This window comes from Oncorhynchus nerka, linkage group LG17, assembly GCF_034236695.1.
Source record: "Oncorhynchus nerka isolate Pitt River linkage group LG17, Oner_Uvic_2.0, whole genome shotgun sequence".
Lineage (NCBI taxonomy): Eukaryota > Metazoa > Chordata > Actinopteri > Salmoniformes > Salmonidae > Oncorhynchus > Oncorhynchus nerka.
In genome coordinates this window covers 31,542,422-31,570,051 of record NC_088412.1, presented here as the reverse complement: position 1 = coordinate 31,570,051, position 27,630 = coordinate 31,542,422, and the positions used below count along the sequence as shown (strand labels likewise).

At 43.5% G+C, this 27,630-nt stretch overlaps 1 protein-coding gene across 1 annotated transcript; it reads right to left on the bottom strand.

Moving 5' to 3' along the window:
* On the bottom strand, positions 1-27,630 carry vamp4 (vesicle-associated membrane protein 4). The gene is made up of 8 exons (XM_029686322.2): positions 27,224-27,630; positions 23,649-23,753; positions 22,938-22,984; positions 22,746-22,796; positions 15,247-15,347; positions 4,907-4,986; positions 4,778-4,829; positions 1-4,669 (listed from the first exon to the last, which is right to left on the bottom strand). Exons 2-8 carry the CDS (start codon positions 23,712-23,714, stop codon positions 4,644-4,646), a joined length of 423 nt encoding a protein of 140 aa, XP_029542182.1. The 5' UTR covers positions 23,715-23,753; positions 27,224-27,630; the 3' UTR covers positions 1-4,643.

The window sequence follows — 27,630 nt, the reverse complement described above, 5'->3', positions numbered from 1 at the left end:
TACTCTTTCAAATAATTTTATTACGTCAGATTAACATTACAGTATTTGACAGTTTTTCAATGTAATGACAGAGTATAGTACATCATTACAGATCAATATTTACACCTCAAATAAATTACATTAAAAAAAGGGAATGATGATGTAGGGTTATTGTATACAGATATGCTGGACACTGTGCTGTCATTACATTAGGCAGTGTTACACCCAGGGTAGACCTTTCAGGGGGCAGGTACTCAAAACAAAACAAAAAAACATACTATCTGCCTCTGTAGCAATTCTTTAGCATAGGCCTATTTATTTCTGCAACAACTCACTTATCACAAATTATAAGCAAGCAAGTAAGTTACAGTGCCTCGAATTGGGAAAATAAGGTAGACTATCAGCTGATAATCGATGTAAATATACTAGTTAGCTAGCTAGATAAATCGGTACAAAAATTCTCTTCAATGTTAATAAATAATAAATTCACAATACAGCTTATATTCATAATCATCTAACTCATGTTATACTGCTGACTGGCTAGTGGCTTGTGTGAGTATTTTTAGTAGGCCTATATGGTGTTCAGCTGGAGTCCAGACTATGTTCCGTGCTTAATTTGTAAATCAGGAGGTGCAGGAACAAAAAGTGAGCGCGAAAGGGGAGTGACCTGGGGAGCTCTGAGGTACCAGAACGCATGGCAAAAAAATTATTTTAATGCTGAATAAAAATATAAAACGTAACGTGTAAAAGTTCCATATGCACAAAAAGCTTATTTCTCTCAAATACAAATCAAATGTTATTTGTCACATGTGCCGAATACAACAGGTATTCTATTACCGTGAAATGCTTACTTACAAGCCCTTAACCAACAATGCAGTTCAAGAAATAGTTAATTTACTAAATTGTGCACAAATGTGTTTACATCCCTGTTAGTGAGTATTTCTCCTTTGCCAAGATAATCAATCCATGTGACAGGTGTGGCATATCAAGAAGCTGATTAAAAAGCATGATCATTACACAGGTGCACCTTGTGCTAGGGACAATAAAAGTCCAGTTTTGTCACACAACACAATGCCAGTCTCAAGTTGAGAGAGAGAGTACAATTGGCTTGCTGACTGCAGGAATGTCTACCAGAGATGTTGCCAGAGAATTGAATGTTAATTTCTTTACCATAAGCAGCATCCAAAGTCATTTTAGAGAATTTAGTAGAATGTCAAACCGGCCTCACAACCGCAAACCACGTGGAACCATGCCAGCCCAGAACCTCCACATGCGGCTTCTTCACCTGCGGGATTATCTGAGACCAACCACCCGGACAGCTGATGAAACTGTGGGTTTGCACAACCAAAGAATTTCTGCACAAACTGTCAGAAACCATCTCAGAAAGCTCATCTGCGTGCTCGTCGTCCTCACCAGGGTCTTGGCCTGACTGCAGATCAGCGTCGTAACGGACTTCAGCGGGTAAATGCTCACCTTCGATGGCCACTGGCATGCTGGAGAAGTGTGCTCTTCACAGATTAATACAGTTTTCATCTGTACTGGGCAGATGGCAAACAGCGTGTATGGCGTCGTGTGGGCGAGCGGTTTGCGGATGTCAATGTTGTGAACAGAGTGCCCCATGGTGGTGGTGGGGTTATGATAAGGGCAGGCATAAGCTACGCACAACGAACACAACTACATTTTATCAATGCAAATTGAATGCAGAGATACCTTGACGAGATCACCTCATGTTTCAGCATGATAATGCACGGCCCCATGTCGCAAGGATCTGTACACAATTCCTGGAAGCTGAATATGTCCCAGTTCTTCCATGGCCTGCATACTCACCACACATGTCACCCATTGACCATGTTCAGGATGCTCTGGATCAACGTGTACAACAGCGTCTTCCAGTTCCAGCCAAATTCAAGCAAATTCGCGCAGCCATTGAAGTGGGACGAAATTCCACAGGCCACAATCAACAGCCTGATCAACTCTATGTGAAGGAAATGTGTGGTGCTGCATGAGGCAAATAGTGGTCTCACCAGATACTGACTGGTTTTCTGATCCACGTGGAGTCCTCCCGAGTGGCGCAGTGGTCTAAGGCACTGCATCGCAGTGTTGCAGTGTCACTACAGCCTGGGGTTCGATGTGTCATTACCGGCCGTGACCGGGAGTCCAATAGGGCGGCGCACAATTGGCCCAGCGTTGTCCGGGTTAGGGTAGTGTTTGGCTGGGGGGACTTTACTTGGCTCGTCGTGCTCTAGCGATTCCTTGTGGTGGGCCGGGCGCCTGCAGGCTGACTCGGTCGTCAGTTGAACGGTGTTTCCTCTGACACATAAGTGCAGCTGGCTTCCGGGTTAAGCGGGCAGGTGTTAAGAAGCGCGGTTTGGCGGGTCACGTTTCAGGGGACACATGACTCGACCTTCGCCTCTCCCGAACCCTTTGGGGAGTTGCAGCGATGAGATACGTTTGTAATCATGACAATTGGGGAGAAAAGGGGGGGGTGGAATAAAACAAAATGGATACAAACATTTAAAAAGGTATCTGTGACCAACAGATGCATATCTATATTCCCGGTCATGTGAAATCCATAGATTAGGGTCTAATGAATTGATTTAAATTGACTGATTTCCTTACGTGAACTATGAACTGAAATTTCTGCACGTTGAATTTATATTTTTGTTCAGTGTAATAAAGCATTGCATGCATATCATCGCATTTGCGTAGTGGAATAGAGCAGTAAAGGCGGGAGAAATTGCGCCTTGTGTAAACGCATTTCATGCAATTCTACGTCATTTTACATGACTGCAGACATTGGCAGAATCTTTTTAAGTACCGCAAAAATGATCGAAATGACAGTCTACTTTGACACTGAAATCATTAAAAACGTATTGAATCCATCAATAGCCTAGGTGTGTGGAGACACACATATTGTACAATGAGGAAATGAGTCTTAAAAAAAGCTTTCCAGTTTCACTGACTTACCCAATGAGAAATAATGCACAGCTCACTAGTCGCAATGGCTGATGTGCTCATGCCAGAAGCCTATCTCTAACCTGTAAACAATGGTTACTTGATCACCTTTTTGGAAGTTGCTAAAATATTTTGGTATCCTACAGCAGACAGATTCGTCTTCTCTTTTCAGCAGGAGCCATTTGCCTTCCAACCTGTGTTTTCCTGCGACTGTATTTTAAATATTGCGAAAGGCCTGTTTTGTCTGCATGCTGTTTACTGGCAGATTTGCAGCACATTCCTGGCTGTAGCCTATTCCTTGTTATTGGGCTACAATCCACAGCTAGGCCATTACATGTTTTAGTTATTGATCCTCAGTGGCTATATTATAGGCCTACTCCTGGTGTAGTAGACTATTCGGAATTATTTCATTTCTTTCTGAACAGACGGCTGGAATTCCATAACTCTGGCACATTCATTTAAATGTATCAGGGCTGCTTCTGCAACACCTTCCGAAGTCTATGATTTTATAAGGAAATAAGCAAACCAGACCGAACAATCAGCCAACCAGACTGAACATTTCTGATTTAAATCAAGTGTTAATCAATTGTTATGCTGCTGTGGTGTGGCAGTACTGGTGACCCGCGTCACTAGGCCGTGCATGTTTGGACACCGAGGGCACGCAATCTCAATACAGGGCAGACTAGGAGAATCACATGCGCGCACACAGAATAAACAAGTGGTACCAGACGCCTCCAGCCTTTGCAGTGGAATGAACAGTGTCTGTCCCTTAGCTCCTCAGGGGTAATGGGAATAGCAGCAGACATTCATAAGCTTCACGTTAACCTTCCAGCAGAACTCAATATCACAGAAACGGTCAAATTCAACCATCTGGAGAGAGACAGCGAGCATAGTGTTACTAACAGGAAATGAGATCAGCAGTGGCCAAACAGTAACACATGTCAGTAGGACACACGTTGTCCCAATACTCCACAGTGGCTTCCTCTCACTGGCTTGAACCAGTCCCGCTAGTGTCAGATCAAACTGGGTGAAGAAAAGGAAAGAAGGAAAGGAGACAAGTAGAGGAGGCCACTGTAGTGTATTAAGATTTAGCCATTGCCTCATCAGTTTTGGCTTGAAAGCATTCTAAACATGTGAGATGGGAGGTGGTAGGGGTTCCATTCTTAATCTCCAAATATTTTGGTGTGCTACAAGTCCTGTATAACCGGTTTCTAAGCTGCTGATGGACTAACTGGAGCAGACAGATTGACTGAAAGTCAACTATCATTAGAATCAGTCTGACTACATGATATGAAACTTAACCTTAATGACTGGCTGATATGTATTATGTACTGAATGGAGTTCACCTTTAGTTTGATTAGGTGTCTGAGACACAGGCAGCATCTCAAATGACACCCTATTCCCTAAATAAGATATCATTTGGGACGCAAACCCAACCCTTACGTAACACCAGCGTAATGCTTCCTGTGTCACCCTTGTCACCCCTGGCTCACAGAGTAGGATGAAGTGGTCCCTAGTAGACACGGATCTTAGGTCAGTTTTGTGTTTTCCATCCTAACGGTAAAGGTCAGCATTGGGAGAGGGTGAGCTGATCTTGGATCTGTGGTTATGGGCAGATGGCGCCGCCTAGCTGGTGTGGAGGACTTTGTGCAGGAGAATGGGAGGAAGAGGAGAAGGATTGAGAGATTCTTCCTCATCCTGGCGAAACACTAGCGATACCGCAAGATCACCGGAACTGAGAGAGAGAGAGAGAGAGAAATATGTGTGTTTAGTGCTATGAGTTGAATCCGTGTGGTTATATTCTTGACCAATACAATAACGTGTTGTTCAGGCTGATACTCACTGATGATGATAAGTAGCAGAACGACCACCACCAGAGCTATGATGGCCTTCATCTGAAGAAGACAGATACAAGCATTACACAAGCAATACAAGGATACAGACACTGATGCACACACACACGGTGACTCACCTTCATGTCTCTCCACCACATCCTCCTGTGCAGCTGCTTGGCTCGGCTGCTGAAGGCTGACGCGTTGTCTGATAGGCTCTCTGGAAGGTCACATGACCACAGGACACACACATGTGAAGGGAGATAAGATGAGAAGAGAGAGGGGATGTGGGGGACAGACAGAGAAGAGGGGGACAGGGAGACACAGAAGGAAACGTGTAAACAACATGTGATAGGAGCTGTCTGTGTTGTATTCTCCTTCTCTATGACTTAACGGCGGTTTATACTTGGTCTAACGACATGTCTGTAGACAAATAGAATGCGACAAGTGTTGCTGGTCAAAAGGACATTTAATTTATATTCCGGTGGAAAGTCTGTAGACTGTTGGTTTCTTTGTTGCACAGACAAAAAAGTAAATGTCTCCGCAACTGTCGCAATATCCATTGTCGTGGTTACTGGGCTGCTACAGCAACAAGACCAAATCAGTCTGTGACAAGAAGGTGCAGGAGTTCTCAGATTCTCAGAATGACCTACTTTTATATCGTCACACTAACAGTCGTAAGCTATTTTCAGTAAGCTCGCCGTGATTACCTTGTAAATAATGTTGTTGTGGTGGGTTTATTTTCCTGTAACAATGAATAAAAAGTAGCTAAGCAGCTATTTTTATGTATTTTATCTTTATTTAACTAGGCAAGTCAGTTAAGAACAAATTCAGCTATACTCTGGTCATTATTTGAACAAGCTAGCAACTAACCATAACATTGTTTAGAAAGTTGCTTTCAGTTGCCTGACTCGCAAGGTTGACATTTACTAAATTCCTTTTTAAACAGATGGTTTTATTGGTAATCAGATAGAGAAATGACGCTTTTTGGAACACAGGGTGATGTCAGATGACAATAGAATGTTCATGAGGTCACTGCGACAACTGTATACAGACATTTTGACAAACCAGCCTTTATAACTACCAATATTATTACCTAAGAGCAAAGCAATCTTTGTAGGGGCTCTGTATAGACCTCCAGACCAGAGCCACTTTTATGAGATCCTTGGAAATGTGTGTACTGCCTACTGTGACTTTCTAACCTCTGAAGTGATTCTACTGGGTGATGCAAATACTGATGTACTGAAAACGAGCTGCCCCCTGTATAAGGCCTTGTCTAACTTTTGCAAAACTTTGTTTGGCTCAGTTGATAAATGAGCCCACAAGAATCTGTGACACCACAGATAATCACAAGATATCCCAAAGTGGTGTAATTGCATATGGAATGAGTGACTATTTCTTAATACACTGCACTAGGAAAATTAACCAAAACTATGACAAAGGCTGGTTGACGAAGTGAAACAGTCCTTCTATAAGAGCAAGATCCATAAAAAAACAACCCAAGGGAGCTCTGGAAGACTTGAACTTGACCTAGGCACAAGCAACAAGCGAAAAACAAAGTCAAACAGCATTGGACTAAACATCAATGTTATACTGTAACCTTTGACAGAGCACAAGTGGCTGATCATCTCAACCTTGTTGACCAACTTTGGCAACCATCATATTGAAATCTATTATTCTCCGAAAGACAGTTTGCATTTTCCCAGGTTTCAACTTCAGATTTGACAAAGATGCTTAAAGAGCTAGACAAACAAACAGAAAGCCACGGGACTGGATAACATCCCAGCTAGATTCCTGAGCAGTGCCGCTGATCGTATCAGACCTTACGTAAAAAACATCAACGTTTCCATTCAACATGGAAAGGTACCACGAGAGTTGAAACATGCAAAAGTTGTTCCTTTGTACAAAAAAGGAAGCGAAGTTGAACAAGGGAACTACCAACCAGTGTCAATCTTGACTGTGTTGTCAAAGGTTTAAGAAAAGGCCCTCCATGAACAGATCATAAAGTACATTGATGACCAAGACATTTCATAATGACCTTCAGTCCGGTTGAAGACAATCCTATCCTACCGACACTTGTTTACGATACTTTATCAAGCAAGAAATTGACACGGGCAACTTCTGTGGTATGGTCATGCTTAAACTACAAAAAGCATTTGGTACTGTGAAGCATGATATTTTGTTGTACAAACTGAAAGAATCTCCTTATTATGGGTAAAGTCATACCTAACAGATAGGGTCCAAAGGGTGGATATGGGAGGAACACGGTCTGATTGCTAAGGAGATCAAATATGGTGTCCCCCAGGGGAGAATTTTTTTATTTTGCTCTTCATCAAAGACCTGGATTCTGCCTGTTCGTGCTCTCTGTTCTTGTATGATTCTGCCTGTTCGTGCTCTCTGTTCTTGTATGATTCTGCCTGTTCGTGCTCTCTGTTCTTGTATGATTCTGCCTGTTCGTGCTCTCTGTTCTTGTATGATTCTGCCTGTTCGTGCTCTCTGTTCTTGTATGATTCTGCCTGTTCGTGCTCTCTGTTCTTGTATGATTCTGCCTGTTCGTGCTCTCTGTTCTTGTATGATTCTGCCTGTTCGTGCTCTCTGTTCTTGTATGATTCTGCCTGTTCGTGCTCTCTGTTCTTGTATGATTCTGCCTGTTCGTGCTCTCTGTTCTTGTATGATTCTGCCTGTTCGTGCTCTCTGTTCTTGTATGATTCTGCCTGTTCGTGCTCTCTGTTCTTGTATGATTCTGCCTGTTCGTGCTCTCTGTTCTTGTATGATTCTGCCTGTTCGTGCTCTCTGTTCTTGTATGATTCTGCCTGTTGCCGTGCTCTCTGTTCTTGTATGATTCTGCCTGTTCGTGCTCTCTGTTCTTGTATGATTCTGCCTGTTCGTGCTCTCTGTTCTTGTATGATTCTGCCTGTTCGTGCTCTCTGTTCTTGTATGATTCTGCCTGTTCGTGCTCCCTGTTCTTGTATGATTCTGCCTGTTCGTGCTCCCTGTTCTTGTATGATTCTGCCTGTTCGTGCTCCCTGTTCTTGTATGATTCTGCCTGTTCGTGCTCCCTGTTCTTGTAGGATTCTGCCTGTTCGTGCTCTCTGTTCTTGTATGATTCTGCCTGTTCGTGCTCTCTGTTCTTGTATGATTCTGCCCTCCTGGTTTCATATAAGAATAAGAAGACTGTTGAAAAGGCCCTAAGCAACGAACTGACTGAAGTCAGTAAGTGGTTATCCGACAACAAACACTCTGCATTTAGGCAAGACAGAATTTATCCTGTTTGGTTCCAAACACAAAGTGAGAAACTCTTCCAACTTCTCTGTCAAGTGTAATAGTGTAGTGGTGAAGGAAAAATGCTCTGTTACATACTTGTTATGTGAACTAGACCAACACATGACAGATAAACTCAGGAGCCAGTGTTGCCAGTATCAGACCGCTGCGCTATAGGAGCATGGCTGGAAAAAGTTATTTCCTTAACATTGGTGCTGAGGAATGGACTGGTGTACCAAACCATATAAAATTCATCCCTACACTAAAGAAATTTAAGACAAACCTTAAGAAATGGTTTATGGGCTTAATGCTTTAACACTGCACAGGCTTAAAGAACTGTTTTCATTTCAATGAATGTTACCTGCTAAAATATTGTATTCCTTTTACAGATTTTTCCTTACTGATGAGATGTATTTGCGATTTTTTAAAATTTTATAATCTGCAGTATATTTTGTTTTCGTGGATTTTCTCGAACACCACAATGGAAATATGTTTTTAACCTTTTGTGTGTCATCCTCAAAGATTTAATGGCATTGTACTGTATCCACGTGTGGTTGTATTGTGTTTTAAAATGGACAAATAAACCAAATAAACTCAAACCTCACTCACTCAGATTCAAAACAAACTTTGGTATGACAGGGGCAACCTAATGTTGCCAAAGCAAAACCCTAAACACAAACTCGTTCCTTCTGCCTCTCCATGTCCTTATATATAAGTTGTATTTAATATCTCTCTTTCTATTTGGAGTCAGACAGTTGTTTGACATTCTGTGTGTTGGCAGGGACATGAAAGCTGCTAAGCTGAGCGTGCAGAGATCTCCTGTTCTTGTGGCGAACCACTCTCCTCTAATGCAAGAAAGGCATTTCACTGTACTTGTGCACGTGACAATAAAAACTTGATGTCATGTGACGGACAAATCTGGGTTTGACGAATGCCAGGAGCAACCTACCAGCCCCAATATTGCAAACTGTAAAGTTTGGAGGAGGAATAATGGTCTGGGGCTGTTTTTCATGGTTTGGTTAGGCCCCTTAGTTAAAGTGAAGGGAAATCTTAATGCAGCAAACAGTGAAATTCTAGACGATTCTGTGCTTCCAACTTGGTGGCAACAGTTTGGGGAAGGCCCTTTCCTATTTCAGCATGACAATTCCCCCATGCACAAAGCAAGGTCCATACAGAAATATTTTTTTTCGAGATCGGTGTGGATGAACCTGACTGGCCTGCACAGAGCCCTGACCTCAACCCCAACAAACACCTTTGGGATCAATTCGAAAGCCGACTGCGAGTCAAGCCTAATCAACCAACATTAATGCCCGACCTCAGTAATGCTCGTGGCTGAATGGAAGAAAGTCCCTGGAGCAATGTTCCAACATCTAGTGGAAAGACTGTTATAATAATCAAATGAAATTGTATGTCACATGCGCCGAATACAACCGTGAAAAGCTTACTTACAAGCCCTTAACCAACAATGCAGTTAAGAAAAATAACAGTTAAGAAAATATTTAGTAAATAAACTAAAGTAAGAAAAATGAACAATAACGTGGCTATATACAGGCGGGGTACCAGTTCCGAGTCAATGTGCGGGGGGGTACAGGTTAGGTCTTGGACCTCCTCCCTATAGGCCATCTCATTGTTGTCAGTGATCACTGTTGTGCCATCGGCAAACTTAATGATTGTGTTTGAGTCGTGCTTGGCCACACAGTTGTAGGTGAACAGGGAGTATAGGAGGGGACAAAGCACGCACCCTTGAGGGGCCCCCGTGTTGAGGATCAGCGTGGAAGATGTGTTGTTGCCTACCCTTACCACCTGGGGTCAGGAATTCCAGGATCCAGTTGCAGAGGGAGGTGTTTAGTCCCAGGATCCTTAGCTTAGTGACAAGCTTTGAGGGCACTATGGGGTTGAACGCTGAGCTGTAGTCATTGAACAGCATCCTCACATAGGTGTTCCTTTTGTCCAGGTGGGGAAGGGCAGTATGGAGTGCAATAGAGATTGCATCATCTGTGGATCTGTTGGGATGGTATGGGTAGATCTGTTGAAATGGAGTGGGTATAGGGTTTCTGGGATGATGGTGTTGATGTGAGCCATGACCAGACTTTCAAAGCATCATGGCTACAGACGAGTTCTACGGGTAGTCATTTAGGCAGGTTACCTTGGCATTCTTGGGCACAAGTTTCTCTACTTGAAACATGTAAGCATTACAGACTCTGATGGAGAGGTTGAAAATGTCAGTGAAGACACTTGCCAGTTTGTCAACGCATGCTCTGAATACACTTCCTGGTAATCTGTCTGGCCCTGCGGCCTTGTGACCTGTTTAACCCTTGTGTCTTAAGGGTCAAAAATTATATGTTTAACAGCGGAGAAAACACCCTAAATTATATTTTTTTCAACTTGAAATTTTATGACTTTACCTAGTGACTCCACTGTGAGAAAAAGTGAAACATCCATGAAAGCTGTACACCACCAGGGTACAAAGTCTTAAGAGTCATTTTTGACCCGGCAGTTATAAAATCATTAAAACAAACAAACAAACAAACACACACACAGATTATATGTACTACTGATTGAACAGACAAAATAAACATTTCTTGAAAGCATTGTTTACTAATGGGCAATGCAGTCAGAGGCTATAAAGGTGCTGCACGATAGTTCTCTCTTTGCTGAAGCCATGAGTGCATGTTTCAGTGCCCAATAGGTCTGACTTTTTCAGATGTCCAGGAGGAACAAGAGCACAATGATTTAGAAGAGGAGGAGGTATCTGAAGAAGAAGACGGGGAAGAATACAACTCAGAGCAGGATGCATCATCTTCTTTTTTTTCTCTCTTTTTTTTACCCCTTTTTCTCCCCAATTTCGTGGTGTCCAATTGTTGTAGTAGCTACTATCTTGTCTCATCGCTACAACTCCCGTATGGGCTCGGGGGAGACGAAGGTTAAAAATCATGCGTCCTCCGATACACAACCCAACCTAGCCGCACTGCTTCTTAACACAGCGCGCATCAAACCCGGAAGCCAGCCGCACCAATGTGTCGGAGGAAACACCGTGCACCTAGCAACCTTTGTTAGCGCGCACTGCGCCCGGCCCGCCACAGGAGTTGCTGGTGCGCGATGAGACAAGGACATCCCTACCGACCAAGCCCTCCCTAACCCGGACAACGCTAGGCCAATTGTGTGTCGCCCCATGGACCTCCCGGTCGCGGCCTGTTACGACAGAGCCTGGGCGCGAACCCAGAGTCTCTGATGGCACAGCTGGCGCTGCAATACAGCGCCCTTAACCACTGCACCACCCGGGAGGCGGGATGCATCATCTTCAGATGAAGAAATCCCCCCAAGCTGAAAGAGAGACATTTTTGTCAAAGAACAGCAAATAACATGGTCCTTTTCACCATATGACAACCAGGCCAGGATAGCAGCACAACATGTTATAAGGATGACCCCAGGGCCCACAAGACATGCAGTTGCCCAGGACATCGCCTCAACATTCTACATGTTCATCACACCAGCCATCAAAAAAATAATTCTGGAGATGACAGATTTGGAGGGTTTCTGTAAATATGGAAACAACTGGAAAAGGATGGATGAGATTGACCTGCGTGCCTACATAGGGCTGCTAATCTTAGCGGGTGTATATAGGTCACGAGACGAGGCTACATGTAGTCTCAGATGCAGAGAGGGGAAGGGTGATGTTCCTTGCCACGATCCCACAGAGTCTTTCACACTTTCTCAAGAATGCTACGATTTGATAGCCTTGAGTCAAGACCTGCAAGACGTGTGAGACAAACTGGCGGCCATAAGAGAGGTCTGGGAGACGTCTGCCGTACCTCTACCACCCTGGGCCTTAAGTAACAGTAGATGAGCAACTGGCTCCATTCAGGGGTACATTTTTATTTTCATATCTGTAAGGTAAGTGATTTTCACAGTTCATTTTATATTGCTGTAAGATCATTGATTTATGGGACTGTTTTCTGTGACACTGATACTAATTACTGATAGTAATCTCTTTTGTCAAAAGGTCGCTGTCCTTTCCAGAAGTATATGCCCAGCAAGCCAGCAAAGTATGGCATCAAGATATGGGTGGCCTGTGATGCACAATCCAGCTACGCTTGGAAGATGCAAGTCTACACCAGGAAGCCGACCAGTGGAGGCCCAGAGAAGAACCAGGGGATGCGGGTTGTGCTTGATGTGACAGATGGACTGGGGAGTCACAATGTCACATGTGACAATTTCTTTACCTCTTATGAACTCAGCCAGCAGCTCCTGAAGAGGAAGATCACCATGGTTGGCACAGTTAGAAATAGCAAGACAACCTGGAAAAGGTGATTGGAACTTACAGCTGCAGGAGGATGAAAGCCCGCTGGTCCTGGTCATGTTCCATAATGTCATTGATGTGTCCTCAAACAATGCCTTCGTGACATGGAACAAGATCAACCCTACCTGGATGCCTGATAAGCAGAACAAGAGGAGGGTGTTCCTAGAGCAGCTGGGAAAGGCACTTGTAACCCCACACATTCAAAGAAGAGAGCGCCTCCCCAGCAGAGCAGCCTCTGCAGCGCTTGTGAAAGCTGTTCAAGTGGCTGAATCTTGTCTTAATCCACCTGAGGCTGCAGCTGGGGCAGGCAAGAGGAGGAGATGCCAATTCTGCGCCCCAAAGGACTGTAAAACAAATACTATGTGCTGCACATGTAAGAAATACATCTGCAAAATCCATGCACACACACTTGCATACTGTCCTACATGTGCTAATTAGAGTTGATTGATTTATGTTCTTCACGCTTTTGTTTTGTATCTATTATCTTATTTTATTCTTATTTATTGTTGTTGTTTATACAAGTTGTGGGTGGGGGAAATGGTTCAAAAGAAAATGGGAGAAGACTAGTATTTTGTAGTTGAATTCCTCATTGTACAGTATATAAGAATATATCACTATGTTGCCAAAAACGTACAAGACTTATTGTTTCCTTTCAATAAAATGGATTCTAAACTACGTTCTGCACATTTCTGCTACTTTTAGGCTATACAAGTGCTATCTCTTGCTAAAAAATGTTTTACACCAATGCAGTGCCTTTAGCAATAATAATAATAAACCTCTACTTTAGTAAAGAAAACAATTATGCCAGGTGTGTTGTAATAAAACAGTGGTGTCCACTGATTAAATGCAGTCTTCCTGCATGGTGAAGAGGGAAAACACAGATATTCACAAAGTTTGTGATGATTGACAGGTTGTTTCTTCATGCAAAATAGATTTGGGATTTAAAATTCAATTATTAAGCAGCTTTATTTTAGGGGTTTGGTGAAGGCAGGTCATTTTTTTACCCTTAGCACAAGGGGAGCATACAGAATGTTAAGACTACACAAGGGTTTAGGTCTTACTTACATCGGCTACGGAGAGCTGGATCACAGTTGTCCGGAAACAACTGGTACTCTCATGTATGCTTAAATGTTGCTTGCCTCGAAGTGCGCATAGAATTCATTTTGATTGTCTGGGAGGCTCCTGTCACTGGGCAGCTCATGGCTGGGCTTCCCTTTGTAGTCCGTGATAGTTTGCAAGCCCTGCCACATCCGATGAGAGTCAGAAGCGGTGTAGTAGGATTCAATCTTAGTCCTGTATTGAAGCTTTGCCTGTTTGATGGTTCGTCGAAGGGCATAGCACGATTTCTTATAAGCGTCCGGGTTAGTGTCCCGCCCCTTGAAATTGTCAGCTCTACCGTTTAGCTCAGTGTGGATTGGTGCCTGTAATCCATGGCTTCTGGTTGGGGTATCTACGCACGGTCACTGTGGGGACGCGTCATCAGTGCACTTATTGATGAAGCTGGTGAATGATGTGGTATAATCCTCAATGCCATCGGATGAACCCGGAACATATTCCAGTCTAACCCGGAACATATTCCAGTCTGTGCTAGCAAAACAATCCTGTAGTTTAGCATCTGTGTCATCTGACCACTACCGCTTTAGTTTTTGCTTGTAAGCCGGAATCAGAAAGATAGAATTATGGTCAGATTTGCCAAATGGAGGGCGAGGGAGAGCTTTGTACGCATCTCTGCGTTTGGAGTAGAGGTGGTCTAGAGTTGTTTTTCTCCTCTTGTTGCATGTGACATGCCAGTAGAAATGAGCTAAAACAGATTGAAGTTTTCCTGCTCAGTATTGTTCCGTTCCTCCAAATGTCAAAATTTCAAAGTTGCTCAAAATGTCAATTTTTTTGTTGTATTTTTGACACCCCAGGTTGACTCCTCCTGCTCAGTTCTCCAAACGTCAAATTTAGAAGGTTAAGGATTAAGTTTTGGGATAGGATTAACCCCCCCCCCAAAAAAAGACTAGCGTCCATCACTGGGATCGAACGCACAACCTTCTGATCCAGAGTCTTTAACACTAACAAAACCCAAGCCTACTTGACGCTAATAGCGCGCACTGTGGATCCTAGTGGCCGGTTTTGAAGGCATTTCCCAACGTCCTGGAAATTAGCGATCTGCCTCCTTAATGCCCCAGATGAAAAACAGCTCTAATAATAATCACTATTACTACAGTACAGACGAGACTCCATTTACTTCCTTTATAGTTGCCACACCTGCCCATCTAAACCCTGCATCTGGTGTGCGTTCTGCATGCCATCGCCACATTTGGCTCCGATCCATGATAACCAGAGAAGAGCAGTCAGGAGTGAGAGTTAGCCTCGTCTTATTCCCATTCCAGAGTGACTGAGTAGAATTCCCAGCGGGATATGAGCGCCTGTAGAGGGTGACTAATAGACCAGTCAGAATTCCAGGTCATGGAATTTCAGGAATGGTTTCTTCCTTGTACAAACTTCCGGCTGGGCACACTGAGGAATTTCCTTTCCTATCGGTTTATGTAAGACAGGAGTCTAGAGTGTTTTTATAATAGTCTCTAGAGATGGCGGTGTGTCAGAGTAAGTAAGTAGCCTGTCCCGTTTCTGTAGCGTGAGGATATTTGATGTGCAAGTACACCGCCAGGACGCAAGTCTATCGCAGGGCTTTAACACCAATCTATCTCCTAATGCTGAATGCCAAGCAGAGATGCATTGGGTCCCATTTTTACTCCCATTTTTTTATTTAACCTTTATTTAACTAGGTAAGTCAGTTAAGAACAAATTCTTGTTTACAATGACGTCCTAGGAAACAGCCCAACCTTCCAATCTCAGGGTCAGACACTAACCACCAGGCCACTTAGTTCTGCAGATATTAATATATAGATCTGAAAATGACTTGAGTCTCACCTGACTTGTCCTGCAGGTCCTCCAGTCGCTCTCCCCTGTCGATCACCTTGGAGATGTTCTCCTGCATCACATCGATGACCTCATCAACCTGCGACTGAACTCTGAGGGAGTGGAGAGAAGAAAAAAAAAAAGTGAATGTCAACACACAAACAGAATGTGAACTCTGTTGAAGGTGGGGCAGTTCTTTGGCTGGTACTGCTGTTCTTACTGATACATTCACAAGCCCACACACAGAGCTATTTTCAACTTAATGCACACACACACACCCTATTCTCTGGACTGATACATGGTATCCAGCAGAGCAGGCAAGGACTAGTCTGATTTTTTGTTTGTCCTGAGTGTCCTGCCCAGGTAATCTCTCCATCACACCTGGCTGTAGTCCTAGCGTCCTCACCTGGCTGCCAACACCTGACTCTCTCCCACACACACACACCTGGACTGGACCACACCCCTCACCTGGGCCCAACTGAGCCTGGCATGGCATGTCCTGACACAAACCTCACACAGACAACTGGCACAGACAGGAGGAGAAAGGGAGTGGGGGAGAGAGTCGTGTATTCTTCTGCAGTCACGTATGCAGTCACGTATTCTTCTCTGCCAGCGATTGAAAAAAGTGAGAAAAAAAAGTGAAAATCAAAAACCAGGTGGATGATATTCATGATCCTTACATCACATATTAGACTATGTTACATAATACTAAGACAGTCTGTGGCTGGGCTCTTTTTCTGAACTCTGCTGGGGTGTATGGGGAGCACGCACACACTCCATATTACAAGATAATTTGATGTACAATGTGTTATGTGATATCATTGGGTAGAGTAACACTTTTCCTCTCGAAGAAATGTACTGTGTTTAAATAAACTCAGCAAAGAAATATGTCCTCTCACGGTCAACTGCGTTTATTTTCAGAAAACTTAACATCTGTAAATATTTGGAAATGGAATAATGTGTCCCTGAACAAAGGGGGGGGGGGGGGGGGGGTCAAAAGTAAATCTCTGTTGTGGCCACCAGCTTCATTAAGTACTGCAGTGCATCTCCTCCTCATGGACTGCAACAGATTTGCCAGTTCTTGCTGTGAGATGTTTCCCCACTCTTCCACCAAGGCACCTGCAAGTTACAGGACATTTCTGGGGGGGAATGGCCCCAGCCCTCACCCTCCGATCCAACAGGACCCAGGCGTGCTCAATGGGATTGAGATCCGGGTTCTTCGCTGGCCATGGCAGAACACTGACATTCCTGTCTTGCAAGAAATCACACAGAATGAGCAGGTGGCATTGTTATGCTGGAGGGTCATGTCAGGATGAGCCTACAGGAAGAGTACCACGAGGGAGGAGGATGTCTTCCCTGTAATGCACAGCGTTGAGATTGCCTGCAATGACAACAAGCTCAGTACGATGATGTTGTGACACACTGCCCCAGACCATGACGGACCCTCCACCTCCAAATTGACCCCGCTTCAGAGTACCGGCCTCGGTGTAACGCCTGTGGGATTTGATAAACCAGAATCCGACCATCACCCCTGGTGAGACAAAACCGTGACTCGTCACTGAAAAGCACTTTTTGCCAGTCCTGTCTGGTCCAGCGACGGTGGGTTTGTGCCCATAGGCGACATTGTTGGCCTACAAGCCCTCAGTCCAGCCTCTCTCAGCCTATTGCAGACAATCTGAGCACTGATGGAGGGATTGTGCGTTCCTGGTGTAACGCGAGCAGATATTGTTGCCATCCTGTACCTGTCCCGCAGGTGTGTTATTCGGATGTACCGATCCTGTGCAGGTGTTGTTACACATGGTCTGTCACTGCAAAGACGATCAGCTGTCCGTCCGGTCTCCCTGTAGCACTGTCTTAAGTGTCTCACAGTACAGACATTGCAATTTATTGCCCTGGCCACATCTGCAGTCCTCATGCCTCCTTGCAGCATGCCTAAGGCACGTTCACACAGATGAGCAGGGACCCTGGGCATCTTTCATTTGGTGTTTTTCAGAACCAGTAGAAGGGCCTCTTTAGTGTCCTACGTTTTCATAACTGTGACCTTAATTGCCTACCATCTGTAAGCTGTTAGTGTCTTAATGACCGAAAACACTAAAGTTTCCAAAACTGTTAAAATAGTGTCTGTGAGTATAACAGAACTGATTTGGCAGGCAAAAACCTGAGAAAAATCCATTCAGGATGTAGGATTGTTTTATTTTTGTAGTTTTCTATTCAATGCCATTACAGTATCCATTGACTTAGGACTCAAATTTCAGTTCCTATGCCTTCCACTAGATGTTAAACAGTCTTTAGAAATAGTTTCAGGCTTGTATTCTGAAAAATGAGGGAGTAAGAGCAGTCTGAATGAGTGGACCCTGCCGTGTCACAGAGCTTTTTCATGAGCGCGAGAGTGCCTTTCTTGTTTACCTTTTATATTGACGACGTTATTGTCAGGTTGAAATATTATTGATTATTTAGGCTAAAAACAACCTGAGGATTGATTATTAACATTGTTTGAAATGTTTCTACGAACTTTATGGATACTATTTGGATTTTTTGTCTGCCTGTTGTGACTGCGTTTGAGCCTGTGGATTACTGAACAAAACTGAGGTTTTTGGATATAAAGAGACTTTATTGAACAAAAGGAACATTTATTGAATAAATGAATGTCTTCTGAGTGCAACCATATGAAGATCATCAAAGGTAAGTGATTAATTCTCTCTCTATTTCTGACTTGTGTAACTCTTATACTTGGCTGGTTACTGTTTGTAATGATTTGTCTGCTGGGCTACGTTCTCAAATAATCGTAAGGTATGCGTCGCCATAAAGCATTTTTGAAATCTGACACCGTGGTTGGATTCACAAGAGGTTCATCTTTAAACCTATGTAAAATAGTTGTATCTTTTCTAAATTATTATAATGAGTATTTCTGTATTTGGCGCTCTGCAATCTCACTGGATGTTAGCCAGGTATTAAAAAAAAAACATTAAAATATTATTTACATAAGTATTCAGACCCTTTGCTATCAGACTCGAAATTGAGCTCAGGTGCATCCTGTTTCCATTGATCATCCTTGAGATGTTTCTACAACTTGATTTGAGTCCACCTGTGGTAAATTCAATTAATTGGACATGATTTGGAAAGGCACACACCTGTCGATAAGGTGACAGTACATGTCAGAGCCAAAAACCAAGCCATGAGGTCGAAGGAATTGTCCGTATAGCTGAGACTGGATTGTGTCTAGGCACAGATCTGGGGAAGGGTACCAAAAAATGTCTGCAGCATTGTTCTTCTTAAATTCATTCTTAAATGGAAGGAGTTTGGAACCATCAAGGCTCTTCCTAGAGCTGGCCGCCCATCCAATTGGGGAAGAAGGGCCTTGGTCAGGGAGGTGACCAAGAACCTGATGGTCACTCTGACAGAGCTTCAGAGTTCCTCTGTGGAGATGGTTGTCCTTCTAGTAGGTTCTCCCATCTCTGTAACACTCCACTAATCAGGCCTTTATGGTAGAATGGCCAGACGGAAGCCACTCAGTAAAAAGACATATGACAGCCCACTTGGAGTTTGCCAAGAGGCACCTAAAGGACTCTCAGACCATGAGAAACAAGATTCTCTGGTCTGATGAAAACAAGATTGAAATCTTTGGCCTGAATGCCAAGAATCATGTCTGGACGAAACCTGGCACCATCCCTACGGTGAAGAATGGTGGTGGCAGCATCATGCTGTGGGGATGTTTTTCAGCGGCAGGGACTGAGAGACATGTCAGGATCGAGGGAAAGATGAACGGAACAAAGTACCGAGAGATCTTTGATGAAAGCTGCTCCAGAGCACTCAGGACCTCAGACTGGGGCAAAGGTTCACCTTCCAACAGGACAACGACCCAAAGCACACAGCCAAAACACAGGAGTGGCTTCGGGACAAGTTTCTGAATGTCCTTGAGTTGCCCAGCCAGAGCTCAGACTTGAACCCGATCAAACATCTCTGGGTAGCTCTGAAAATAGCTGTGCAGTGACACTCCTCATCCATCCTGACAATCTACAGAGAAGATTGGGAGAAAATCCCAAAATACAGGTGTGCCAAGCTAGTAACGTCATACCCAAGAAGAATTGAGGCTGTAAACAGTTCAAGATGAAGAAGTACATCCAAGAGATCTGCCAAATGAAGGTAGATTCTGACCTATGGGAAATAAGAGATGAGGAAGAGGAAAGAGGCGAGGAAAAACGAAGAAGAGGGCAGCATGGAGAGTAAGCCAAAGCAGATGTGAGATTAAAAAAAATATATATATATATACAGTTGGGCAAAAAAGTATTTAGTCAGCCACCAATTGTGCAAGTTCTCCCACTTAAAAAGATGAGGCGCCTGTAATTTTCATCATAGGTACACTTCAACTATGACAGACAAAAGGAGAAAAAAAAATCCAGAAAATCACATTGTAGGATTTTTAATGAAGTTATTTGCAAATTATGGTGGAAAATAAGTATTTGGTCACCTACAAACAAGCAAGATTTCGAGCTCTCACAGACTTTTTCATTATGAGGCTCCTCTGTCCTCCACTCGTTACCTGTATTAATGACACCTGTTTGAACTTGTTATCAGTATAAAAGACACCTGTCCACAACCTCAAACAGTCACACTCAAAACTCCACTATGGCCAAGACCAAAGAGCTGTCAAAGGACACCAGAAACAAAATTGTAGACCTGCACCAGGCTGGGAAGACTGAATCTGCAATAGGTAAGCAGCTTGATTTAAAGAAATCAACTGTGGGAGCAATTATTAGGAAATGGAAGACATACAAGACCACTGATAATCTCCCTCGATCTGGGGCTCCACGCAAGATCTCACCCCGTGGGGTCAAAATGATCACAAGAACGGTAGGCAAAAATCCCAGAACCACACGGGGGGACCTAGTGAATGACCTGCAGAGAGCTGGGACCAAAGTAACAAAGCCTACCATCAGTAACACACTACGCTGCCAGGGACACAAATCCTGCAGTGTCCCCCTGCTTAAGCCAGTACATGTCCAGGCCCGTCTGAAGTTTGCTAGAGAGCATTTGGATGAACCAAACGAAGATTGGGAGAATGTCATATGGTCAGATGAAACCAAAATATAACTTTTTGGTAAAAACTCAACTCGTCGTGCTTGGAGGACAAAGAATGCTGAGTTGCATCCAAAGAACACCATACCTACTGTGAAGCATGGGGGTGGAAACATCATGCTTTGGGGCTGTTTTTCTGCAAAGGGACCAGGATGACTGATCCGTGTAAAGGAAAGAATGAATGGGGCCACGTATCGTGAGATTTTGAGTGAAAACCTCCTTCCATCAGCAAGGGCATTGAAGATGAAACGTGGCTGGGTCTTTCAGCATGACAATGATCCCAAACACACCGCCCGGACAACGAAGGAGTGGCTTCGTAAGAAGCATTTCAAGGTCCTGGAGTGGCCTAGCCAGTCTCCAGATCTCAACCCCATAGAAAATCTTTGGAGGGAGTTGAAAGTCCGTGTTGCCCAGCAACAGCCCCAAAACATCACTGCTCTAAAGGAGATCTGCATGGAGGAATGGGCCAAAATACCAGCAACAGTGTGTGAAAACCTTGTGAAGACTTACAGAAAGCGTTTGACCTCTGTCATTGCCAAAAAAGGGTATATAACAAAGTATTGACATAAACTTTTGTTATTGACCAAATAATTATTTTCCACCATAATTTGGAAATAAATTCATTAAAAATCCTAGTGTGATTATTATTATTTTTTTCATTTTGTCTGTCATAGTTGAAGTGTACCTATGATGAAAATTACAGGCCTCTCGTCTTTTTAAGTGGGAGAACTTGCACAATTGGTGGCTGACTAAATACTTTTTTGCCCCACTGTATACAGTACCAGTCAAATGTTGACACACCTACTCATTCCAGGGTTTTTATTTTTACTATTTTCTACATGTACTGTAGACTAATAGTGAAGACATCAAAAATATGAAATAACACATTATTTAGAATTCAAGGCATACTTAACCAGCATGGCTACCACAGCATTCTGCAGCGACACACCATCCCATCTGGTTTGTGCTTAGTGGGACTATCATTTATTTTTCAACAGGACAAGACTCAAAAAACACACCTCCAGGCTGTGTAAGGGCTATTTGACAAAGAAGGAGAGTGATGGTGCTGCATCAGATGACTTGGCCTCTACAATCACCCGATCTCAACCAAACAGATGGTTTGGGATGAGTTGGACCGCAGAGAGGAAAAACAGCCAACAAGTGCTCAGCATATGTGGGAACTGCTTCAAGACGGTTGGAAAAGCATTCCTCATGAAGAGGGTTGAGAGAATGCCAAGAGTGTGCAAAGCTGTCATCAAAGCAAAGGGTGGTTACTTTGAAGAATCTCAAATATAAAATATATGTAGATTTGTTTAACACTTTTTTGGTTAATACATGATTCCATGTGTGTTATTTCATAGTTTTGATGTCTTCACTATTATTCTTCAATGAGTATATGTGTCCAAACTTTTGACTGGTACTGTGAAATGCAAAGATAGGTGAACAGGGAGTGGGTCCAAGTCAAGTAGAGTGTGAATGAAAAGAATAAGAAAAACAGAGAGGTGAATTAGTCTATTGATGATATAATTCATTGTTGTTATCATAAGTAGGCCTATTTGTATAATGTATTTTTTTTCTTCAATTTAATAAAATGTAAAGGGCTCACTGCACAGTCTTGCCTGAGCTGTGCGTACCTTTGCCCATCTAATAACGAGGAGGACCACAATGGAAATAATTTGGTTGATTGTGATTTTTATCCTTGACCATTTTAATCTGTGTAGTGTTCTATTCATAAGGAAAACTCAATGGATTTTAAATTTGCCAAACTAACAAACTAATTAGGCTAATTCCTTCATTCAGGTGGAGACGAAATGTTGATTTGGAATGAGTGCTACCAACTTCAAGCTGAAGCCGTGTGAGCACTGCAGCCGGTGCATTGATCACAGCCGCATGGAGAAACATAACGAGTTCTGTGCCAAGCCGTCTTCCAAGTGCTCCAGAAGAAGGGTCTTTGACTAAACCAAGCACCGGCTCAAGGGCACCAACCTGACCAGATACATCAAATAATCTGCGATGCACCAAGGGACCTCTGTCTGTCTGGAAATTACCGCTCAAACAGACAGGCAGGCAGACAGAGATAGACATGACAGCGGAAGGGCTGTGATTGGAGAACAGACATGCAGTCGATGTGCTGTGGGCATCGGTGGTGACTACTAGACCAACTGCTAGACCACCTGCTGCCCAAAAGACAAGGTCCACCTTGGAATCAGAGAGGGTTCCAGTAAGAGGCAGTACTACTAGGAGGTATTGTATCCAGAACCATCAAAATCAACTGTGTTCAGCAGTTCCACAGAAACACATGTAGTTATTTTCAAATCAGATTTGTTAATGGTGCAGGAAATTCAAAAAAAAAAAAAAAAGGGAATTATGTCTTTCATTCATAATTTCTAATACGACTCAAGCCCCCCTCCCCAAAGATACACACACACACTTACTGTCTGATTTTGTCATTTCCGGCTCCAAATCTGGGTCCAGTTGGTCCCCTCCTGAAAGACAAGCATACAGAAAATCTGTTGGCTCCAAATACACAGCCTTACAGCCCAAAATAGGCTCTATTCGAAAGCAGAAATAGGCAGAAATAAGTAGTAATTTCAGACACAAACAATGTATGTGGGATTATTACTCACAGGAAGAAGTCCTCCTCTTCATCAGAGTCTTCCTCCAACAGGTTCCTCTGTGAGGGGGCAGAGGTCAAGGGTCAGACACATCTCTCCCAGACCACTCCCAAACAGTCCTAGCAAAATTCTTGTTTGAGAAATTGCATTTCGCTAAGAAGCTATTTTGGTTTCTTTTTTTATCATTTTCATTGAAAATTGTTACCCAGAAATGATTTGATATTGAGATAAAAACAGCTGCATTGGACCTTTAATGATATAAATATATTTCTTGCTGCATATAAAGATATCACCAGATTACTGGGGGAATGTAATCCATATGATAAAGGCTACTATAGTTTTTATCTGAGGAGTGGTTCAAAAGCCCTTTCTGCCTCTCCACTACCCACGTTCAACCCTCGCCGTCTGACTGCGTGTCACTGCTCTGCCCACTCCTGGATGTGGTCCCGGGAGCCAGGAGAGGACTGGGAGCTATTATCAGAGAAGACGGTATGGCGAGGGGGGTGTGTGTCTGTTTCTCTTTGATCTTAGCTGAAGACAATAACAATGCTGAGACAGAGTAGGAATGGGTCCTCTCTGAACCTCAGAGAAGGGTTGCCGTCTCCCTGCAATGTCCCTCTTGCAAAATCTCTCTCCCCTTGTTTTTAATTCCGAGTTTAAATGAGTTTGCACTGTAAATAGAATAGAAACCATTGAACCTGACTCCCTCCACCAGTGTCTCACCCTCTCGCTGCGTATGGATCCAGTGACCTCTTCATCGTTGAGGTGTCGTTTAAACTTGGGAGGCATGTTGGCGTTGTCAGGCTGCTCCTCCCGCTCTGGTTCCCTCTGTAGGACAGGAGGAGCAACACACCCGTTAGAGACCTCACACACAATACAATACTGTCTGCTACAGCAGCAACCCTGGTCCTACTGGGGGGGGGGGTCCAGGCTTTAGCTCCAGCCAGCAATAACACATCCAATAATCAACCATGATAAGTAGAATCAGGTGTGCTGGGCTGGAAACGAAAGCCTGCAAACTGTTAGCGAGTCCTCCAGGTGACCACTGCTGCTACAGTCATCATACCATCGCCAGACAAATACCAAACATACACAGCACTCACTCAACACCAGCTTACTGTCCAGATGGTTATCACATCACAGATATAGTGTGGCATAGCTGGCCTGCCTGCTTGAGTCTTTACACACTTCTGAGTCCAACACAACCTCTAATGTTCAGAATAATGATCGAGTCTGGTTCCTCTCAATGTTCCCTGAGTCTTTACGCCACCGCTAAATCTATAAACGGAGTATGCCAAACATTAGGAATGCTGGCCAATGTTGACTCCAATGCTTCCCACAGATGTGTCAAGTTGACTGGATGTCATTTGGTGGACCATACTTTATACACACACACATACATACATACATATATATATATATATATATATATATATATATATATACACACACACATATATACACACAAAACTGTTGATGGTGAATGTTCTTGACACAAACCAGTGCGCCTGGCACCTACTACCATACCCAGTTCAAAGGCACTTACGTGTTTGGTCTTGCCCATTCACCCTCTGAACGGCACTCACAGACAATCCATCGCAGTTGTCCCAAGGCTTAAAAATCCTTCTTTAAAACGGTCTCCTCCCTTTCACCGACACTGATTGAAGTGGATTTAACAAGTAATATCAATAAGAGTTTATAGCTTTCACCTGGATTCACCTGGTCAGTCTATGTCATGGAAAGAGCAGCTGTTCTTAATGTTTTGTACACAGTGTTTCTGGAAAACACTGGTCATGTTACATCAAACAAATATTTAAGTTTAACAGCAGACAGAGCAGTCCAAAAAGGAGTGGGGTTTGTGTGTGTGAGGCCTGCAGTCCTCACCATGTAAAGTGAGAGCAGAGAAGAACACTTCACCTAAATCTTCAAAACATATACAACTCATTTAGAGTTTTTAAATAAGCATATTCAGTAACAGAACCATTCCGGTTTTAAAACCATTTCCCCTAACCCCTAGGCCTAGAGGGATTATTTCAGGCCTGCCAGGATGTGATGTAGGAGAGTTAGGCCTACTTATGAGTGGGTGTTGCTGTTGGACAGATTTTTAAACACTAAAATGTTCCATTTCAGCAGAGTGGCCTTAGTTGTTTTTCAGAGGTGCTCCTCTCTCCTGCCTGTTCCCTGTTAAGGGATGGTACGTGGGAGCAGTTTTATTGGGGAGCAGGGTTTGATTTAAAACTTCTTGCTGGCTATGCTGTGGAACCAAGCTCACTCAGGGGAGGTCTCCTGTGTCTGTTCTCTGTTGCCTGTACCTCTTCATTGAGTGTCTGACTCTCCTCCTTCCGTCTCCTTCCTGGTTCCTCCTCTCCGCTCTCCTCCCTAGGCCCTGTCTCTTTCTCTGAACCTTGGAGTAGAAAACATGTTGTTCCTCCAGCTAGCCTCAACCATTCCTGTTCCCAGATCAGTTGAATACATGAGTGTGCATCAAACCCAGCCCCAGGTCCATAAAACTCAACCCCTGATTCTCAGTGGAACAAAGGCCTCCTGTGTAGCCTCTGAGTTGTACAACCAAACATCAAATTGTTCCACTGAAACTGAAGTCAAATGCATTTAGGTGAGGAGAGACAGCGCAAGGAAGAGTAAATACCTCCTTTACCCACTCTAAACCCATCGCCTTTTCATACTTTTATGCTGCACATGAATTGGGGACAAAGATTTGTTGAATTGAACTATGTCTAAACACATCCCACCTCTCCTGTCTTCACAGCTTCCACCCCAAGCCCTTCTCTCCTGCCCCAGCCCCTCCACCCAAGTTCCTCCAGTCCCTCTGGTACCATTGAATCCAGCTCAGACTCTGAAACTGTTGCTTTTCTCAGCGTCTCCTTCTGGCAGTGCAGTTGGAAAAGGGCCGTTCCGTGGCCAGGAGCGGAGTGGAACTTTCTGGTAAACAGAGAAGGAGATAGTGGCAGGGGACAGGGCTCTATCTCACGCAACTACAGAGAAAAGAGAGAGAGAGAGAGATGCACAGAAAGAAGAGAAAAGCCAAATCTAGCAGAGCTGAGTTGGACATATGTACGTACGCAGCTTTGAAATAAGCACTTTAAAGGCACAATCTGTAACGTCATGTTGTGGTAAGAAGTTTTGGTCATCCCAAAATCTATGAAGAAAAGAAGGATGGATGGGAAGAGAGAGATGGAGAGGGAACTTTGTCCCAATGCCACATGGGACTGTGAAACTACAGATTGTGCATTTAAAAATCAAGTGAGGAAAAAGCAGTTATCAGCTGAGAAGGTGTAGCCTATTCCTAGTATCTAAATGGCATCAGCTATAAGGGGAATGATGAAATGACAGAGAGCCTCAAATCTGGTAAGAAAGTAAACAACCAGTTTAGGCAGCCATAATCAAAGGTTTATCTGAAGGAAGTAAAACTGATATTTCTGTTTGGCTGAGAGCATAGTTCACACTTCACATAGCCTGGTGTATGATACAGGAGTTGGTTAAAACAGGTAGACTATCAATAATATATGCAAGACCTCGCCGACGTTCCTATATCAGCTGTACCTTGGACAACTAACTCGGGTACATGTATTGACGAAATCCTTACAACGTTCTAACTTGTAAGGAAACTTTCCACGTTTAAGTGCTTTAGTTCAGTCTGTATACCAGAAAGCTGGTATGACAGCGACTTATTAGGCAATGAAAGGCCCTGCCCGGGGCATAGCTGAGCTGCAGTTTACCATGGTATTTGATGATTACAGGACTCAATGGATTAGCTAGCACTCTACATAAAATCCAGTTGACACACAGATACATCTCCTCTGATCTAAAGACATAACCAGTAACATTAATCATTTGACACCAATTAATCCTTTGACATCAACAACACTGATTGTGTAACAATAGCCAGCTAAGGTTCGTTAGATACAGTAGCTATCCTCAGCTATTCGCCATCAAGAATAGTGAGCTATATCGAGCGAGCTTGCAGTCAAGCCACACAGCCAGCTAAATCTGAAATATCGAGAAAGCCAGACAGTCATTGTCTTCTGTGAATGGAAAATGTACGTCAGCTAGCAGAGCCGGTTTAGCTAGCCAGTTGGTTAATAATTGGCTAGCTAACACAAATCAGGACTAGCTATTTGAATTCAACAAATACAATGTCATTATTTTAGTTAAGAGTATAGTCTAGATTGTGGCTAAAATGAATATGCAGACAGGCCGCTACGTACATTTCATAGCCACAGAGAAAACACACACACAGCTGTAATGTTAGCTAGCCAGCAAGCTAATGCTAACGTTACCTGCTGTTTTCGTTGAATCCACTCTCGCTCTTGACACAGACGACCAAACAAGCTGTGTTATAAATATAGGATCACAGCGTTCTGTTCAGCTTTCTAAAATAAATCAATGCATTTTCTTCCAGCTGAGGATGGTCGCTACAGAGATGCTCTCCCAATCCTTCCTGCTTTCTCTGATCAGCTGGAGAATACCCTTAGCGCCTGCCCAGTCTCTCTCCCTGATTTGTGGCAGCGTCAATCTGAAGATTGGCACAATCAAGTAAATACAATTGGTGGAAGACTGAAATGCTGAAAATGAAAATAGAGAGAAATGGCTATGATTGGGAACCTTCATAGGTGTAAGTGCTGTGGGGGTGACCATGGCTCAGACATGGTCATGCCTTAGATGAGCTCTTCAGTTCTAGTCCAGA

Coding starts and splice junctions, on each gene's coding strand:
- vamp4 (XM_029686322.2), bottom strand. CDS start 23,714: ATGCCTCCCAAGTTTAAACGACACCTCAACGATGAAGAGGTCACTGGA. Junction 15,348..22,745: donor GGAAATGACAAAATCAGACA/GTAAGTGTGTGT, acceptor CCACTCCCTCAG/AGTTCAGTCGCAGGTTGATG. Junction 4,987..15,246: donor GGACCTGCAGGACAAGTCAG/GTGAGACTCAAG, acceptor GTGACCTTCCAG/AGAGCCTATCAGACAACGCG.